Source organism: Protomyctophum parallelum (assembly GCF_964188405.1).
Source record: "Protomyctophum parallelum genome assembly, chromosome: 15".
NCBI classification, from domain to species: domain Eukaryota; kingdom Metazoa; phylum Chordata; class Actinopteri; order Myctophiformes; family Myctophidae; genus Protomyctophum; species Protomyctophum parallelum.
In genome coordinates this window covers 36,770,243-36,791,059 of record NC_139710.1, presented here as the reverse complement: position 1 = coordinate 36,791,059, position 20,817 = coordinate 36,770,243, and the positions used below count along the sequence as shown (strand labels likewise).

At 44.9% G+C, this 20,817-nt stretch overlaps 1 protein-coding gene across 3 annotated transcripts in view; it reads left to right on the top strand.

The window, feature by feature from the left end:
* camsap1b (calmodulin regulated spectrin-associated protein 1b) overlaps positions 1–1,940 on the top strand; it is a 42,339-nt gene extending 40,399 nt beyond the window's left edge. For all 3 annotated transcript variants that reach the window (XM_083784259.1, XM_083784258.1, XM_083784260.1), the window contains one exon: positions 975–1,940. In XM_083784259.1, coding sequence (XP_083640385.1) covers positions 975–1,271 — 297 coding nt within the window. In that variant the 3' untranslated portion in view covers positions 1,272–1,940. The remainder of the gene's footprint in view (positions 1–974) is intronic.
* Positions 1,941–20,817: the final 18,877 nt, after the last annotated feature.

Here is a 20,817-nt window from a genome sequence, read left to right as displayed (position 1 = left end):
TGCTTTTAACCAGGCTGCAATTCATAAATAGATCCTACGGGGCGACGTTGCATAGACTATCAGTGAAATAATGTTTAAGTTCATCTGGGGTTGGTGAGGGCTGCTACCGGGTTGGCCGACCGGGAAGGTGTGCATTTTGAGTGTGGAATCGGATACAACCGTCTTTACTTTACACTATAATGACAACACGAGATACCCGTCTTGAACATGATCAGAGCGCAGCACGTCTCCCCCTCTCTCTCTCTCCCAACACACACACACGTGTGCGCGTGCACACACACACACACACACACACACACACAGAGCGTCAAGTAGCTGCTGTGCTCCGCGAAAATGATCTGCACCAGGTTTCAAAATGAGCCATGACTTTTCAAGCAGCCCCCAAAAAATGCTAATTATGAGTAGCCTACCTGTACAACTGTACAGCTGCAGTGTAGCTTGCTCGTTAGTTGTCACTCGTTCATTAATTTGTTTCACCTGTGTACTCTCAGAAGCGCATTGAAGTGAAGTGGGCATAGTGTGTGTGACTGTGTGTCACTGTTAGTGTCACTGCGTTAGTCTCATGCAGGACTTTCAAATGATTGTAAACACAACATGAACATAGTACTCTTATTATGCATATCGCATTCTCGCCGAGAAATATTTCAGAGTAAAATAAATAAATATTATAATAATAATAAATTATAATAATAAAAATTAAAAAAACGAATGGTTCAAGGCCATAAATTAAGATTCGAGTGCCAACCCTAACGAACGAACATTCGAACCCTGAATGTTCGGGGACAGCCTTTGTGTTTGTGTTTGTGTGTGTGACTGTGTGTGACTGTGTGTGACTGTGTGTGTGTGTGTGTGTGTGTGTGTGTGTGTGTGACTGTGTGTGTGTGACTGTGTGTGTGTGTGTGTGTGTGTGTGTAGACACTTGTTTCTCGAAGCGTAAATTTACTTTTAAACAAACTGCTCCGCTCCACCACCAGGAGTTGGAGAAGTGCGAGTCCAACCACCTGATGATCCTGTTCCGCGACGGCGGCTGCCAGTTCCGCGCGCTCTACTCCTTCTTCCCCGACACGGAGGAGATCGCCAAGCTGACCGGCACCGGGCCCAAGAGCATCAGCCGCAAGATGATCGACAAGCTGTACAAGTACAGCTCCGACCGCAAGCAGTTCACCGTCATCCCCGCCAAGACGGTGTCGGTCAGCGTGGACGCCCTGACCATCCACAACCACCTGTGGCAGGCCAAGAGGGCCACCGTGCCAAAGAAGAGCGCCAAGTAACGGCCTCAGAAGGATCTTAAAACGAAGAGAAATAAAAGCAACTAAACAATCGTCTCCACCGCTCCAAAATCATTAGGACCCCCGATCATCGTGCTCGTTTTAACCTCCTGGATAGACCGCATTGACGTCCCCCACACCGCCCCGCCCCCTGCCTAGCCTAGCTTACCGCTTGTTGCCGGACGCCACGCTTACGGACACATGGTCGCCTGTAGGCAGGACCGACGGGGCACATGGGAAATCCTACCGCGTCACCGGGTGTTCTGTGAGACTCGTCCAAGCAAAGGGAAAACGCCATCTAGAGGTTTAAAACGGTATGGCGTAAAACCCGCTTCCATCATGTGACCTCAATGCCTTCTGTTCAGGTGCTGACGATCCCGCTCCCATGTTTCTACGATGACCGCGACTCGAGCATGTGGCGTTTCCTTCCTCTTCTGTCTCTCATGTGGTGGATCTTCTTTTTATTTACTTGAGTATTTATTGGTTTGGCACTGTCGCGGCCGAGAGCTCAGCTCCACTGGAGTCTGGACTAATAGTGACGGTTAAATCAGACCGGCATCGCCATTCTTGCCTCACCACGAGTCTGCGAACCTGCTGCTCTGAACAGTCCCTTCCATGGGGGGGACGCCCAGACGCCCAGCTCCCCCTGAACTGTCCCCTCCATGGGGGGACGCCCAGACGCCCAGCTCCCCCTGAACTGTCCCCTCCATGGGGGGACGCCCAGCTCCCCCTGAACTGTCCCCTCCATGGGGGGACGCCCAGACGCCCAGCTCCCCCTGAACTGTCCCCTCCATGGGGGGACGCCCAGCTCCCCCTGAACTGTCCCCTCCATGGGGGGACGCCCAGCTCCCCCTGAACTGTCCCCTCCATGGGGGGACGCCCAGCTCCCCCTGAACTGTCCCCTCCATGGGGGGACGCCCAGCTCCCCCTGAACTGTCCCCTCCATGGGGGGAAGCCCAGCTCCCCCTGAACTGTCCCCTCCATGGGGGGACGCCCAGCTCCCCCTGAACTGTCCCCTCCATGGGGGGAAGCCCAGCTCCCCCTGAACTGTCCCCTCCATGGGGGGACGCCCAGCTCCCCCTGAACTGTCCCCTCCATGGGGGGACGCCCAGCTCCCCCTGAACTGTCCCCTCCATGGGGGGACGCCCAGCTCCCCCTGAACTGTCCCCTCCATGGGGGGACGCCCAGCTCCCCCTGAACTGTCCCTTCCATGGGGGGACGCCCAGCTCCCCCTGACGTCTGTTGGCCTTTCATGCATCATGGTACTCGTCTATTTATTCAGCCGCTTTAAAAACAAATCAAAAAATCAACTAGACGCTGGTCTGTGTAGCACTGGGTAATGGGTATAGCTAAGACTGGGTAATGGGTACTGGGTAATAGGTATAGCTAAGACTGAATAATGGGTACAGCTAAGAAAAACACCTAATGAGGTGATCCATTTTATATATACAGTACTTCTGCTTTTATTAGTTTCAAACCATCCTTTTAGTGAAGGTGACGAAAGGGGGCGAATGATAGGCTTTGGTACAACATTGTCTGTTATTTTTTTCCTTTTTTTTTTCTTTTTTAAAGCAACGTGGTTTCGTGTTTAAGCCGATGTTATGTGCTTTCATCATAACGGGAATTCTCTGACGTTTAGAGTTTAGTCGTGGTTTTTGTCTCTCTCTCTGTCTCTCTATCTCTGTCTCTCTGTCTGTCTCTCTCTCTGTCTCTATCTGTCTCTCTGTCTGTCTCTCTCTCTGTCTCTATCTGTCTCTCTGTCTGTCTCTGTCTCTCTCTCTCTCTCTCACACGCTGGATCTCTCTGTCTCCCTCCAGTGGACACACTCTTGAACTGTGCTGTATTAAAGGTGCACTCATGAACACGTGTCGAAGGCTTCTACCACGCAATGTACTCCCATCCGCCCCTCCACCTCCAACAGCTTCCTTTTACCCCGTTCCCCCCATCAGAGAGCTGCATACTCTTGTTGTGCATTTTGTCCCCTTGTAACCCGCCGTTTGAATGACAGTATTTGATATATTCATAATGGGTTACTGTGTGTTGGGAGGAGGGGGTTCGTTCGGTCGGGGGTGGGTGGGGGGGGGGGGGGGGGGGGGCTGTGGTTCAATTATTTACCGACATTAAAGAACATTCCTCCAATGTGTCAACAAACACTGCCACATTGTCTGTCTGTCTGTCTTCTCTGTATGTTCTTTCACATCCAAGTGCTTTTTAGGAACCTTTGTTGGCCTGCAGAACAACCACCAAGTGTTGCACGTGCACTTTAATTAAGCCCGATGTTGTACTCTGTTGTACCGCGCTGTTGCACGGCGAAAATAGCGGCCACTGCAAGCTTGTGAACTTGTAGATCCGATATTTTCGGCACGCGACTCCGCCGTACCACGGAGAATAATTAAGCATTACTTTATTATTATTTTTACGGGCATACAAAAAACTGTGTGTGAACTAATGACCATGGTATTGTCTTTAAAGAAAACTGCTGTTGTGCAGGAACCTGTCGTGGAACTAAACCAAACACTAAAGATTGAATAATCCTGACCAGTAAACCTGAAGGGCATCCATTGATACTACTGCTGTCTCCAAAAAAAACTACGTTGAATACTTGATTTATCATCATTTTGTTGCTGCATTTAGATTTTTATTATAATTTTTTTGATACATCTTTCTATTGTACGCAGGTGTGTTCATTTTATGTTTACTAAACGATTGTATTTGGCATTGGTCACCGTTTTTGTTACACTAGTGTACTCTTCATCATGTTGATTTTATTTTTATCTTTGATTCCCATAAATACCACCTATTTATTTTAAGAACAGGAAGCACTGAAACACTATACATTTTCCATTAAATAAAATAAACGAGAAAACATTTTTCTTTTTTTTTAATTATTTTGTCATGATTTAATTTGTCCATTATTTTGTGTGACTCACCATTGTTTCTGTTATGGATTTTGGGCACCAAACACCACCTAAACAATAACAGCTCACCACCATCACATGAGTGGCATATTCACTTTTCACAAGAACCTACAGTAGTGCATCCATTAACTCTTATTTCTTTTTAATAATTTAGTGTTTAACCACAAGCCTAGTGTTGCTATTTTGGGGAAATGTTCAAATTTTATCTTTTTTTAAATCAGGACAGACAGTCTAATGACAGTGTGGGGCCCTTTGATTATATTAACAAAGGATCCCCTTTTGAACATTAGCACGACCTGTCACAGTCACCACCTTTTGAGGTGAAAATCTTTTCTTTGTTTTAAGAAAAATTAAAACTATTATAAACATTTCATAAACCATTATAAACCTTTCTAGTTTATATAGGGTTTAAGTGACTAAAACGAATGTCTCACAGACTTGCTCACACCTCTTAACCCATTCTGGGAGGGAGCCCATTTTGGTGTTAGCACTATGTTATGCTTTAGCTATTGAAAAATAGCAGATCTACAAGCTCATAGCGCGCCACCGAGTGGCGCGCTACGAGCTTGTAGATCTGCTATTTTTGAAAAATCTAAGAGCGACTGACATAGAAGACATTTTTAGAATCTGATCTAAGGTCAGAATGGGTTAAGGACTGATAGAAAATGCCTTCGTTTCCATTGGGTGACTTCAGGCCTCCCTCAGAGCTATAACTGCCTTCCACTCAAACCAACTGTAACAGCAGGGGGTCACGCCTTAACGCACTGGTGCTCAACATGTGGTCCCCGGGACCCTTCAAGGTCTAACTGAACAGTGTGCTAAAGGGACATGGATTTAAATCAACACTGAGGATTTTACAGAGTACAATCTACTCTGTAAAAAATCCTCAGTCGGGTTCCAGTATAGTTATAAGTTTACCTCAGTGATTCTCAACCTTTTTAATTTCAAGGACCCCCACTGTGGTAACCAGCATTATTAGACCACAGAACCCCATTTGTCTCTCTCTCTCTCCCTCTCTCTCACACAGTCCACAATCTAAAGTAAACTATAAAATCCTCAGTGTTAATTTAACTCTAAAGAGTGTACATATGGAACCAAATGGACCAGTCTGCATCCATTTGGTTCATTTGTAAATACGTCACAGTTTGTCCATTTGGACCACTGGTGGTGGTCGGTCCCCAGACCCCATGTTGAGAAGCGGTGGGACCACTGGGGGTGGTCCGTGGTCGGTCCCCAGACCCCATGTTGAGAAGCGGTGGCCTGTGGTCATAACCATGGTAAACTGAAGACATGTCATGGCAACGACATGTATGCCATTTATAGTCAACTTGCAGGTTCACCACACCACCATCGACAGCATGTCTCTCTAGACGTGTTAGCCCAGTCCAGATTCTTTATTTCATTTTTTTTATCTGACTCATTAGATCCTCGCCCAGAGCGCGCGCACCGTCTATCATGAAATGTAAGTTTTTTTTTTACATTTTCTCAACTAAATTATGAAATATTAAGCCAAAAAGTAATAATAATATTGATAAATGTCATGTTAATCCTCTTGTATCTACAGTTTGTGTCCCTGGCCTTGCGTTGCTGCTGGTATGTGTAGTTTGGGACCTGGGCCGTGCTTGTACATTAGATGGCATCACAATGATCTGCCAGGAAGTTCCATCAAGTAAAACCTTAGTTTTTTGTTAAAATCTTCTTTCTATCTTTCTTTGATTAACCTCTTTAACCCTGAGGTCCCACCCAATTTTTAATTAAATGAAGCAGCTCTACAAGCTCACGTGAGCTTGATCGTCTATTTCCAAAATAATTGTTTTTGTAGTTAAACGTTAAAGTTGATAAAAACACACACAATACCTTTTGCTTCATATGACTTATATTGGTACAAAGCAAAACGTATTTAATTTTATTTCACAAATCAATACACTGCTTCTGTATCTCTGCCCTCAGCTTTCAGCGCAGGTTATTTGTCCTTGGTGATGATTCTGAAGGACGTCGGCGAGATCAACTCCACCGCATTCCGCAGCGACAACCTGGCCTCCGTCACCAGGCTCACCATCAACGGCGCCAACGTCACCGCCATCGCTGCGGGGGCGCTGGGCTCCTTTCGGCAGCTCCAGAACCTCACCCTGGATCAGAACGGCCTCGCCCGGGTCGACCCGGCCTGGCTCGACCGACCGGCCGCCCTTAAGGCACTGAGCCTGGCGGAGAACCGCATCGAGGTTCTGGACGGGTCCACGTTCGGCGGGCTCACTGGGCTTACTCTTCTGAACCTGGCCAAGAACCGGATCAGAGCTGTCCACGCCGGTAGTTTCGTCCTGCAGAGCGGCCTGGCTCATCTGGACCTGTCTGGAAACAGACTGACGCGGGTCGACCCAGAGGTGTTCAGGCCTCTCGGCTCGGCCAGCATAAGGCTGGACGGAAACCCATGGAACTGCTCCTGTGGCGTGGAGGGCTTTGTTGACTTCCTCAAAGGTCTGTGTCCTAAACATGCACCCTAGCATCCCTATATTCTGTGTATGTCATAATAAACAAACAGTCAAAAGCAAAAGTAGGAAAACATTCTGCAAAAATTGACCTAGTGACGGCTATAGATCTGTTGTTGTTACGTTCATGTGGTTAAACCAATTAAACACTATTATACTTGCAAGTCACCCCAGAATAGAGGGTATGCCATGCATGGAGTGAGTGCCAAAGTCGCTTAACGTCGTTTAATAATGCAATCAGATAAGACTTTTTCTGTGTGGATGTATGGGCTGTCAAGGCCAGAAAGTCGTTTTTTGACACTCAGTAGGCATTCCCGCATAACTTCCGTGTATGACGATGATGTCACACGCATACCCTCTGTAGGGACGCTGCGGTTCATGGGAGACAATGACATACACTAGTTCCGTTTTCCGGAATGGAGTTACCACACCGTCAGAGCTGGTATGTGGACTGCATGTCTCACCGTCAGAGCTGGTATGTGGACTGCATGTCTCACCGTCAGAGCTGGTATGTGGACTGCATGTCACACCGTCAGAGCTGGTATGTGGACTGCATGTCACACCGTCAGAGCTGGTATGTGGACTGCATGTCACACCGTCAGAGCTGGTATGTGGACTGCATGTCTAGCTATACAATACCAGGGGTTTAATTTCAAGGACCCCCAGGCCATAACTATACAATACAAATGGAACCAGATGGAGCGTCCATTTTGTTCCATATGTACACTCAGTTACACACCTGTAAGGGTCCATTTAGTTCCAAACTATCATTTAGCTGGGGACCCCTGGAACTCCCTCAAGGACCCCTGGGGGTCCCCGGACCCCTCTTTTGGAACCACTGTTATCCACCACTGCTGTTTGGGGGAGGGCCTCTGGAAACATGTATATCTCCTTCCATCAGATCTTCAGAGCAGATCTCTGCTGGAGAGGGCGATGGAAGTCACCTGCGGGAGTCCTTCCTCCCTGCTGGGTCAGCCTGTGTGGAACACAGCAGCATGTGGGGGCTCCACAATACCACCTTCACCGCCAGAGACCACCCTGCCTAATGGTACCTCCACAACACCACCAGAGACCACCCTGCAACCCACGCCTACAGAAATGTTCACCCTTCAACTTAAGCCCACAGGAAAGTCCATCACAGTGCCAACACTCATTGGAGTCATTGGTATTTAGTTTTTATTTTTCATACCAGCTTCATACTCAATCTGATGTTACTTATAAGACAGCCGTTCCCAAAACGTTCTCAGATCCAGACCCATATAGTCTTCCTGCATGGGACCCAAACTCGCACGCACGCACGCACGCACGCACCACACATATTATGGGTCCAACTCATTGTTTGGGAACTGCTGACTTAAAATGCTCAGTAGCTGAGATGGAAACCATAATCAGTGTATTGTACATCAGGTCAGTTTATTATTAACTGACCTATTATTAACTGTTTAATATTCTCTCCTTTGCAGTGGCCCTGTGTGTGCTGCTGTGTGTGACGTGTTTCTCTCCTTTGCAGTGGCCCTGTGTGTGCTGCTGTGTGTGACGTGTTTCTCTCCTTTGCAGTGGCCCTGTGTGTGCTGCTGTGTGTGACGTGTTTCTCTCCTTTGCAGTGGCCCTGTGTGTGCTGCTGTGTGTGACGTGTTTCTCTCCTTTGCAGTGGCCCTGTGTGTGCTGCTGTGTGTGACGTGTTTCTCTCCTTTGCAGTGGCCCTGTGTGTGCTGCTGTGCAGTTCATTATTAACTCTGTTTTCTCCTTTTCAGTGGCCTTGTGCATGCTGCTGTGCAGTTCATTATTAACTCTGTTTTCTCCTTTGCAGTGGCCCTGTGTGTGCTGCTGTGCGTGACATGTTTCTCTCCTTTGCAGTGGCCCTGTGTGTGCTGCTGTGCAGTTCATTATTAACTCTGTTTTCTCCTTTGCAGTGGCCCTGTGTGTGCTGCTGTGCGTGACATGTTTTCTGGGAGTGCTGTACAGGAGGAAGCGCAAGAGGAAACGCGTGAAGCCTGGATCTTTGAGTGAGGAAGACAAAGAGAATGTCGACCAAGACGACGGAGCCTCAGCCAAGAATCCGGAAACTCCAGCAGACCCAGAGAGAACGGACCCCTATGGCCCCACGTGGTGGAACTCGGAGAGAGCTTGGAGGACTCCCATTACTGGAGTCAGAGCAAAGTCAGCCAGCGCCGTCCTCCTTACGTCCTCTACTCGTACCGCAGTTAAAGACCACCTCGCCGCAGGGGCTAAAACAGAGGGACCCTTGGAAAGCACAGAGACCACAGCTGAAGGGAATGCAGAGCTGGGAAGGGAGGCCGAAGAGGTTGGAATAGGGCAGGAAGAAAATGCCGAATTCACGAACAAAGATGACACTGGCGTGGTCAGATGGGAAGATGTTGACAAAGCCATTCCCTGTGTGTCAGACGCAGTACCGTACTTCAGCATCGGCACTGACCCCTCCAAACCGAACATCGACCCCGTCAAAGGTCAGCACGACCCTGCAGCGGGTCTTCAGTGTCAGATGGGTAAGGTCATGTTGAGGGTCTCCACCTGGCCACCCACCTCAGCTCAATGGCAAGCAAGATGCAGCACTGCGGAGCAGCAGGAAGGGCTTCGTATCACCGCCACCATTCACCCGCCTGATCTTCCACTACAAGCAGAGCTCAGGGGCCAAGCCGAGCATCTGAACAACGTGGAGCTCGAAGGTGACATGGAGCAGGTCGTGTGTACGAGAGATGCGATTCCCGGCGACACATCTTCGCAGAGCAGCGGAGTCAGTGGAGTCTGCGCTCTGGATTCATCATGCTCAAGTGAGATTATACCAGAGACAGACAGCACAGATGTGGTCGAGGACACGTGCGTATCAGACGTAGCATCTGCAGCTCCAGACCAAAGCATGGCTCCACCAGAGACGAATGAACTTCCCAGAGAACGGAGAACGTCTCAGCCACGCACGGACACAGAGGGTCCCCAGGAAATGGCAGCAGTAGAAGATGTTCGTTCTAAACTAGGTGACAAGGACCTAAACCCTCCTGGGTCACCTGACCTAAGTCCACCTCGGTTCTTACCCGGGGGGGTGCAGAGTGATGAAGGCCAGGACAAGAGTCAGACCAGCTTGAATGAAGACGAGGAACATGACGGTGGTGCTGCTGAGGTCACGCTGGAAGAAGGAGCCGCTGAAATCACTGAAGGGTTTGCAAACCATGAAACGTGTGAGTCTGACCGAGGAGTTTTGGTGAATGAACAGGTAAGCCTGTCACAATGTGATTACATAATCGCTTGATCACAATTATGAGTTGCAATTATTTATGCATATGGCTATTGTTTACATTAATCTGTATGAATTCATCTTTTGAAAACTGTTAGTAGAAAAATAACCAATCTACAACCTCACAATGCCTGGATCGGTTATTTCCATTATTTATTTATTGTTTTACATTTTTAATGTATGATGACATTATGAAATATGGTCTATTTTGGCCATAGTACATTATGTACTACTAACATGTAGACTATTTATTTGTCATGTATCTGCCTTGTGTATTTTAGTTCATAAAGCCTAAAAATAAATGTAATCATACAGTAGGCCTATTTATGTTCCAATGTTCAGTACCCAAACAATTCACTCAATAAATCACTAATCGGAATGAATCGTCAACAAAACATACCTTGTAGCATGCTCTGCCTGCCACCCCTCCTTTCTCTGTAAATACTATACCTTATGCGACATGGGCATAAGGGCTACGCTTACATTTCTTCCTCGGGAGACAAATAATAAAGAACCTTGAACCTTCACCCTATACGATTCTACTGAGTCCTTTTATTAATATCAACCATGTTGACATGACAGTCCTATAATGTCTCCTATGAACAGGAGCAGGTGCAGATGAGACTGGGCAGCAGCAGGCAGACTGACCAGGGGAGTTTCAGCTTAACGGTCTCTTGTCGTCACCCGGAGTTTGTTGTGGACAACGACCTCCTGCATGAGGTGGCCCACAACCACGGCCGCTGGACCAGACAGAGATGGAAGCAAACGCACCTGAACAAGCAGCGCTACAAGCACCAGGGACCAGGGGCGGACTTAGGGATCTGGAGGCCCTAGGTCCCTGCATGGCAGGCCAGGCAGGGATCCATTAGGATGGCACTTTTTAGAGTAGACAGTGTTGGGTGGATATTAACTATTAGATATTAGTCATACCTCAGGGCTCTATAGGCTACTAGTATATTTTCTGTTTCTGTGGGGAAAGCTTTCACAGAAAATAGCTGATTGACAAGCTCGCAACGCGACGTGTTTCTTTTTCTCCTTTGAAAACAAAACGCCCGTGGTCTCCGAGGCTACATACTGTAGGTAGAAAGACAGTTGACAGAAAAAGTTCTTTACTGGTCTTGGACCTGTGACCTTGGATTTAGATAATACCATATTGGTCATATTATCTGTTCTTTACTGGTCTTGGACCTGTGACCTTGGGTTTAGATAATACCATACTGGTCATATTATCTGTTCTTTACTGGTCTTGGACCAGTAACCTTGGGTTTAGATAATACCATATTGGTCATATATTATCTAGGCTACAGAGACATGCAAGATGTTGGGGAGAACAAAAAGTTCTTAACCTTATAGTTAGTATTTAGAAGCACACTTTTTCTGGAAGATTTTCCTTTCAACTGACGGGGAAAATACTTTAACCCTGACATGAGATCAGATTCTAAAAATATCTTCTACATCCTGACAGTTTTCTGAAAAAGCTATGTTTCTATGTCAGTCGTTCTTCGATTTTTCAAAAATAGCAGACCTACAAGCTCTGAGCTTGTAGATCTGCTATTTTTCAATAGCTAAAGCATAAGATAATGCTAACACCAAAAGGGGTTCCCGCCCAAAATGGGTTAACACAAGTAAATTGTGTAATGTCCCTTGACTCCTTCAAAACCGCTCTCAAAGGGCACCTATGGACGTCTGCAATTCAAAACTGGCCCCCGTAAAATCTGAATCCCCCCCACCCACCCCTTTTTCCCCTCACTGTATGTTTTTTTTAACCCCTTTTACCTATGATGATTTTTCCTGTTTTTTGGCTATATATAGAAGTGTATATTTGTACAATAGCCTATACGTCTCTAAGTGTTATGATGAATTGAACATGGTGGACCCTATTGTAAACAAGTGTAATGCAATTATGGTGTCATCCACAGTTAACAGTTTTATATTGAGTTGTGCTTGAAATGTACTGTAATTCTCCAATCTGTTAATAAATACTTCAATCAATCAATCAATGTAAAATAAAAATGTAAATAAAATAATGTGAGTATTCTACCACTGCTTCTTGTGTGTCCGTCCAAAAGCTATTAGTACTTTAATTAGCTACTAGTCCTACATACTTACACCTATATAGAAACCCCATCCATCTTATGGTGGACATGTTTGCCTGAAAAGGAATCTTTTAAATGTTTCATAGTTTTAGCCGTGTATATCCACGGATATCCCAAGCCGTGCATGTATATCCACGGCTGACAACGGTGACAATTACCTAAACATGAGAGAGATGTGCCATACTGTATATATATGCACGCACGATGATTCCATTCACACCTCTCTCTCTCTCTCTAGTCTCTCTCTCTCTCTCTCTCTGCACCCTCTCTCTCTCTCTCTCTCTCTCTCTCTCTCCTCACATGACCATGACCATGAAATGGAAATAAAAATACAGCACGATATAGTTTCACATGCGGCGCACTAGTCAGTAGGCATACGTTTGCAGACTTTGCAGGCTTATGATTGATTGATTGATTGATTGAAGTATTTATTAACAGTCTGCAGAATTACAGTAGGCTAACCTACATTTCAAGCACAACAATACAAAAACTGTTAACTGTGAGTGGACGACACCATAAAGCATTACACTTGTTTACAAGAGGGTCCACCGTTTTCATTTCATCATACTCCAGTAAAAATGTATAGCCTACTTAGCTACTTTTTAATGGTACTTTTTCCACCACTGCTCTGAGTCTGTATTGGTAAATTGGTGGCGATCTGTCTGGAGTCACAGAATTCTACAGGTCACCAGTTTCCGTGCAGCTGGAGCTGCAGCGTGAGTGCTTTGGAGGAGCCCTGCCCAAACCACAACTCTAGCCATGTTGACTTTGGCGTGTGTTGTCTTGCACACATTGATGGTGTTGCATGGTGTTTGGTGGGGTAAGAAACAACATGCAAGGTTTGGTATTGTTGGGAATTAACGTGAATTGAGAGGAGAGTCATATGAAAACAATGTTTATTGTTTTGTTTTGTTACAGTTGAGTCTACCAACCAAACAGCCACACTTGAACCTCCATCAACAAACACAACTGTTGGGATCAATTCTTCAACTACTGCTTATGGTAGGAATTATTATTCACTGAATAGCCTATGTTATGTTTATATTATTGATAAGAGCTATAATGCAAGGTGGAAAGAAAGGGGGAAAAACCCCCTCATAAGATTAAGCATGCTGACTTTGCTGAGTGAATTCATGGGTGTGTTTGATTGTGATGGTCTCCTGTGCTGAAAACAGCAGACCTACAAGCTCTCAAGTTGTGACCTACCTTGTAGATTGTCTTTTTTTTTTTTTTTTGGCTATTTTAAAATATAAGTGAAGCTGAACTCATTGCTTTGGGTCTCCCTCCCTATCTGTCCAGCTCTTAATAGTAAACAAAATCAGATTAGGATACCAATTATATCAAATCAGGAGAGGGGATTCGTACAGAACAGGATAAACAAGTCAAATTGGAAGTGACAAAGCCATGAACAGAGACAGTGGAGTGCACAGACATTTAGAGGGGCAGGTGCTCAAGTGAAAAAAGGGCACCTTGTGCAACGCGTGGAACCGGCGGGTTGCTTTAATCATGTGAGATTCATCGATTTTGGGGCCTAAATAATATATTAAAAGCTTTTTTATCAAGAATTGATCAATGTCACCATGGTCCACATACTGTACAGTGTACACTGCACACAAGAAAAAATATTATTACTATTTTTGGAGGTTTTTTTTATGGCACATTTGTCCAGAGGGAAAAGGGCAGGGGGCCCCCTAGTGTATCTGTGCACGCCACTGAACAGAGACGAGTGCAGACACCATTGGAACTGGAACACTACATTTTAAGCTGATAAAATGGTATCGTCTCTACTCTCTCCTAATTGTCTAGAATTGGTGAACCCACCTGAACATGTATTTCCCTATTATATCTCTGATCCATAGCTCTAATGCCTTCATTAGAGCTCTGCTACTCTTCTCTGCCTGGCTCGCATGAAACGCAGACCAGCCACGTTAAAGGTGGCTTGTGTTATTAGAAAGCCTACTTTCCTTAGTGGACGCACTCTGAGCCCCCCACCACACACACACACACACACACACACACACACACACACACACACACACACACACACACTCTTTGTACTTTTTGGCCATGCAGAAAGGGATTATTTTCACCGGAAGGAAATAAGAGATTTTTTGTTCCAGGGACCCACCCAGAAGCAAAAACATAAATATAAAATCCCACAATTTTGTCAATTATCTAAGTGCCCAGGATTATCTAATCCTGGGCACTACACTCCCTCTGCTGCCTCCTCCTATGCAGGAGGAGTTCTTTTCACCTGATAGGGGAGTTTCCCCGGTTGGACGTAGCACGTGGATGGAATGCATTTTTCCAACCAGTTCCTTTCCCCTCCACCAAACAGAAGCAAAGATTTGAGTCCGCAAAAATAAATTAATAATAATAATATTTTTATTTTTATATTTTTAAGGAAATTAATCCATTTAGACCGGAGTTATAAACATTAACAGACAATTCACCTTTAGCTAAGCCTCTCCCTCTCCCACTCAGACACTTTCCAGCCGGGCTCATTCATTCCAATGTAAATATCATGGATTTTACACATTAAATACTGGCTCATTTTTGGAACCAGACCTTCAAAATCTCTTCCAAATCCGTCAACAAGGCCTGCCATATGCACTGGAAAAAAACTTAAAAAAAACAATGTTTTATCATATAGGAAAACCATTGGTGGAGAAGTTTGTCTAACCCATGTTATGCTTAGCTGTGATTGGACCATAGCAGTTTGGGAAGGGTCTTAGCTATAGGTCAATTGGCACCAGATGAAAAGATTACACAATCGTCGGATAAAAGTGTTTCAGTATAAAGAATGTGTAGAGAACATGCATGCCCACAACCTATTTAATATAATTGTATCTAACACAATGAAACATGTTCCCTTTTGATATTTCATCAGATGGTGGCAACAATACATCAGATGGTGGCAACAATACAGACCATGAAAATGTAACGATCCATGGCTCCTCTCAATATAATGGTATGCAAGACAATTATGTTAATTGTGACAGCACTATCATAATTATCACATAATTGTCTAATCACAATTATTCGAGATAATCGCAATTATTTTTGCATAATCGTAATATTTGTTTATTGAAAGATATTCATACATTTTCAAAAATGCAATTAAAAAAAAAAATAGTGGAAATGGCAGATCTACAAGCTCACAACGCTTGTAGATCTTCTATTTCCACCATTTTTGTTTGTAGAAGTATGAAATTGCCTAGTATGTTAGTAATGTCTTTGTATATTTAAGTTATTTGTCATATCTGCCCTGTACATTTTTGATTACAAAGCCTGAAAGGCCAAACGGAAATTGTTTTATTCATACGTTCCAATCTTCAATGTCAAACAATTAAATCGTTAATCGCAATTATTTGTACATTTTAAATCATATTTTGTAACTGACAGCCCTGGCAAGACCGTCTTCCTCATAGCTCATACGGCATTGTGTTTTACTCTGCTTCAGTTTTCTGGTTGGGTGCATTAATGTCATTGTAGGGCTGCAGCTATCGATTGTTTTCTTGGCTATTATTCTACAGATTACTTTTTCGATAAATCAAGAAGCGTGTTTAAAACACGCCCAACGTCTTTCTGGCTTTTTAGACAGCTGGTGGATGGAAAAGAAGCTCCACCCCCGCGCCATGACTGCCGCGGAGGAGAGCGTTTCCGGGAATCTGTCCGTCGCGGCAGTCAGCCGCGGGGGTGGAGCTTCTTTTCCATCCACCAGCTGTCTTAAAAACTCGGAAATAACATAAAACACAGCTTCTTCTGTCGGCTCAAATGTGCCCATGGGGTATATATGTGTGTGTGTGTAGATATATTAGGGCAGCGTTGCTTCATGAAGGAGGAGACCATGGATACCAGGATCATCGGTGGCCAGGAGGCCTGGGCTCACTCCTGGCCATGGCAGGTGGTCCTGACCTTTGCCAAGATGCCAGCTTGCGGAGGGGCTATTATCAACGATCGCCACATTATCACCGCCGCACACTGTTTCAAACGGTCAGTTTTTCACTTTAATAAAAGCAGCAATAATGCAATGTAAGAAATACTTTGTTGCAAGTGAAATAGCCAAAGTTTAACTGGGGCTGAAGTTGCTAATATGTTTTGTAATAATAATAATCCCAAACTACCAAGTAACTAGTAACATTTTCTAATATTGGTAGTGGAGTAAAAATGGCCTCTCAAGATGTCAAGTTAAAATTCTTTACAAAATAGCTCATTGCAACACCTATTTTTGCTCCTTTTGTGTGACACTGTAGTATGACAAAATAAGCATTACCAAAAACATACATACATTGAAAATGTTGGAAAACCAAACAGAAATGTAACGTTGATTTATGTTTTAAAGGTATATTCAGCGATTTCACTTAATTCAAATATCACTTATTTTTTTGTTTTGTTGTGATAATCCTCCCTACTATAGTGTGCTGACCATATAAGGAGTTCCTCCCTGTCCCCAGTTCAGGATAGAGAGGGTCCTTCCGCCAATCATGATCGAGCGGGGGCGGGTCTTGGTGTGCGTGCTGTTGGCTTGTTGCAATGATGGATGTGTCATTTCCCATAGGTATAACAAAGCCAAGTTCTGGAAAGTGCTGGCGGGGAAACACGACCTGGGTGCCCGTGAAGCCAGTGAACAGGTAAATAACACCACCTGGGTCTCTGTGAAGCCAGTGAACAGGTAAATAACACCACCTGGGTCTCTGTGAAGCCAGTGAACAGGTAAATAACACCACCTGGGTCTCTGTGAAGCCAGTGAACAGGTAAATAACACCACCTGGGTTTCTGTGAAGCCAGTGAACAGGTAAATAACACCACCTGGGTCTCTGTGAAGCCAGTGAACAGGTAAATGACACCACCTGGGTCTCTGTGAAGCCAGTGAACAGGTAAATAACACCACCTGGGTCTCTGTGAAGCCAGTGAACAGGTAAATAACACCACCTGGGTCTCTGTGAAGCCAGTGAACAGGTAAATAACACCACCTGGGTCTCCGTGAAGTCAGTGAACAGGTAAATGAACTGTCCATGTCATGCTGCGTTCACACTACTGTATATATAGCAGCCACAAAGTGACAGGATGTCGTGCTGCTGCGTTCACGCTCGGGTTGTCCCGATCCGATCATGTGATCGTAAATCGGGGGCCGATCACGTCATTTTCAAATGATCGGAATCGGATCGGGAGCACAAAAAAAAAAGAACGTGATCGGTACATCCTTGTATCAATATTATATCCATTGTGATATTAGTGGAGATTGTCTGTGATTTTGGATATTGTGATATGGCATAAACCTATCCTATATTTATAATATCGGATCGGGAAAAATCTGCATCATCATACTCAAAATCAAATGATCGGATCGGGTGCAAAATAACGTGATCGGGACATCCCTAGTTCACAAACTACAGGCCAACAAGCCATTTTTAGTGGAAGCCAGCCACATGCAGATCTACAGCACAGACTGACGCCCGGCACCTTGTCACCGCAAGTTCTAAATCTACAGAAAGAAATAAAAGCGAGAAACCTGTAAAGGTGGAAAAAACGGAATGGGGCGGCGTGTGCGTGCGTGTGTGTGCGCGTGTGTGCGTGTTATTATTCAACCAAAATGCATTGTGTTCAAGCGGGTCCGTGTGGCCAAGATCAATAGCCACGAGCTCTACAACACCAAGACGAAGAAGAATGACTTGGCCATTCTGAGACTCCGGAAGAAGCTGACCTTCAACCAGCACGTCAGACCAATAGACATCTGGATGAAGCCCCTTGAGCCCCCCTTGCAGTGCACCATCACTGGCTGGGGTTCCACCAGAGAGAGTAAGGGATATATGTCACTTTCACTGGCATTTTATTTTTCACTTGGCCACCCTTCACTGAAATAGATTTATTTTAACCCATTTAGACCGGGAAACCCATATACATAAACTGTATACTTTTCACCCCGGGATGTAACCCCCCCTCTTAGGGGTGAGGTTAGGACATTGTACGGTGTTTTTAAAATCGGGCCTCAGGCTAAATGGGCTAAACTGATTTTTGAGCGGCGCTAGCCCCTCCTATATTCAGCTATTAGTGTGAATTTTCGTCCTACACAAACATTCAATTCCCATTGACGATGAATGGAGAATTTTACGTCATAGTGTCTGAGCAAATAGTCTGTCTATTTTACGTTATGACGATGATAAGAGCACAGCCTAACACACAGACACACACAGGCCAGGGAGGAGGGCTACAGTACAGTACAGTACAGTACAGTACAGTACAGTACAGTACAGTACAGTACAGTACAGTACAGTACAGTACAGTACAGTACAGTACAGTACAGTACCACTCACTTCAGACGGGTCTGATTTAGTTATAATTTGGAGTTAATCAACTACTGTTTAGTTTGCTTTTAATTCTTAATGACATCAATCAGTAAGTTGATTGGCAACACATTCTTGCTTAAACCTTAAACTTATTAATGTTTGTATTCTCTTCCCTTCTCTAATCATGTCTTAGATTACCAAGTATTTTGAATCATGTTGCAGATTTGTTTTGTACTGCAATCATGTCTTTTGGAAATTCTTTATATCTTGTTCTAAATGTCTTTATTGCGTCTTATAATGGGTAGAGGCCTCGTATAAGCCCCCTGGGCACTTTCCCTTTCTATAATGTTTTATTGTATTATACTGTGCTAAATAAAACCAATCAAAAGAAGAAAATCAATCAAAACCCTACAGTATGTAGTACGTGGACTGGGGTGCTCCAGGGGTCTGTACTGGGGTGCTCCAGGGGTCTACTGGGGTGCTCCAGGGGTCTGTACTGGGGTGCTCCAGGGGTCTGTACTGGGGTGCTCCAGGGGTCTGTACTGGGGTGCTCCAGGGGTCTGTACTTGGCTGCCTCTTTTCCACATCTCTTTGTGCCAGTAGCTGATGAGCCACAGGCTCATGTGCATGACCGGCCATTTTTCTTATCAATTATTCAACCGCTATTAAATTAACAAGCGATGATTGAATTATATGACCACGTGTCACGTGTTTAATCTATGGTTTGGTGTGTGGCTTTAGTCCACGCAGTGTTTTAAAGTGGATTAAAAGTATAGGAATTCCAAAGAAATAAAAGCTCATTCAAAACCCACCTCTTCTCAGACGCCCCACGCGTTCACAGGCTCCAAGAAGTGAACGTGACCTGTATTTCCAATCGCGTCTGTAACAAATTCTACCGCGGGAGAATCAGACACACCATGGTCTGTGCTGGAAACGCCAAGGGAGGTGTGGACGCCTGCCAGGTAAGAGATGATACAGGCCTGACTGTACTCCTAACCCAGCGGTTTTCAACGGTTTTTCATATCGAGGTTCATTATTTATTCTGCATTGGAGCCACGCACTGATCACCATTTGATGAGATTTAGCCTCTCAGACCACAAAAACTAAATATTTTGTTATTGTCAGATAATACATTGTCCACAATTCCATGCTGTATTTGATGTGGTACCATAGGAGAGATAACAGGCAAACGTTGATCAGAATAACCTTTTTCTACATTCTCTAATTGTGTAGAGTGACATCTTAGAGATTAAGTAATGCAGATGTTTAACAATTTAACTCTTGAGAGCGTACAATGAAATATTTGATTTTACACTTAAGAGTTCATGATCTTTAAGGGTCCATTTGGTTAAGCAACTGCACCATTTAGCTGGGGACCACCTGGAAGCACCTCAAGGACCACTGGTGGTCCCCGACTCCCGGACAACTGGTTGAAAACCACTGCTCTAACACATTTAGAATGGCGTTGGGCAAGGTTTTACTGAGGTTACGGTTTGGAATAAGGTTGGGTTAAGGCAGTTGTTTTCAACCCTTTTCATATCAAGGCCCATTATTTATTCGACATTTGAGCCACGGACCACTATTTGATGAGATTTAGCCTCTCGGACCCAAAACGTAGAATATTTTGTTGTCGTTGGACAATTACATGCCGTATTGGTACAATTAGGAGACATAACGGGCAAACGATCAAAATACGAATTCTTCTACATTCTCTAATTGTGTAGACTTCTTGTAAATGAAAATTAAGTAATGCAGAGATAATTGAACTCTTGAGAGTGTAAAATGAAACCAAATGGACCCCTACGGGTCCATTTGGTTTCACTTTTTTACTCTCTCAAGAGTTAAAGATCCAATTAAAGGCCCATTTGGTTTGGTTACCTATAGTAACTCGCCAGATTTGGAGGCGAGCGTTCTTGTATCATTCCTATAATAACTACCCATCTTTCTGCTCTTCAGGGGGATTCTGGTGGTCCTCTGGTCTGCTTCACGGGGTCACAGTGGCAGCTGGGTGGGCTGGTCAGCTGGGGGGTGGGTTGTGGCCGGCCGAAGAGACCAGGGGTCTACACCAAAATACAGGACCACGTGCATTGGATCAATGAGAAGTTGGTCGGTAAGGACAGTGGTTCTCAAGCTGGGCCGCTCCCCTACGTGATTTTGGAGGGGGGGGGGGGGGGGGGTATTGTGAGCTTGTAGATCTGTTATTTTCAAATACTCGAGGGACACACACACAGACGGACACAGGGACAGAGATATGGATGGATGCACATTGCTGTCTATAGGACTGGCTAGCACCACTCAGAAAATAAAGAAACTGCATAAGTTAACTGTAATTTGAAAACTGTTAATCTAAGCAACTGATGGCTATTTGTGTCAGCTGATGTTGTATTTTCTGTCAATTGTGTGTGTGTGTGTGGGGTGTGTGTGTGCGCGCACATGTTTTCAGATGCTTCCGATGCTGTGCTTGACTCTGAAGGTATGAAGGTTTTACCATAAGAAATAAAAGTATGTA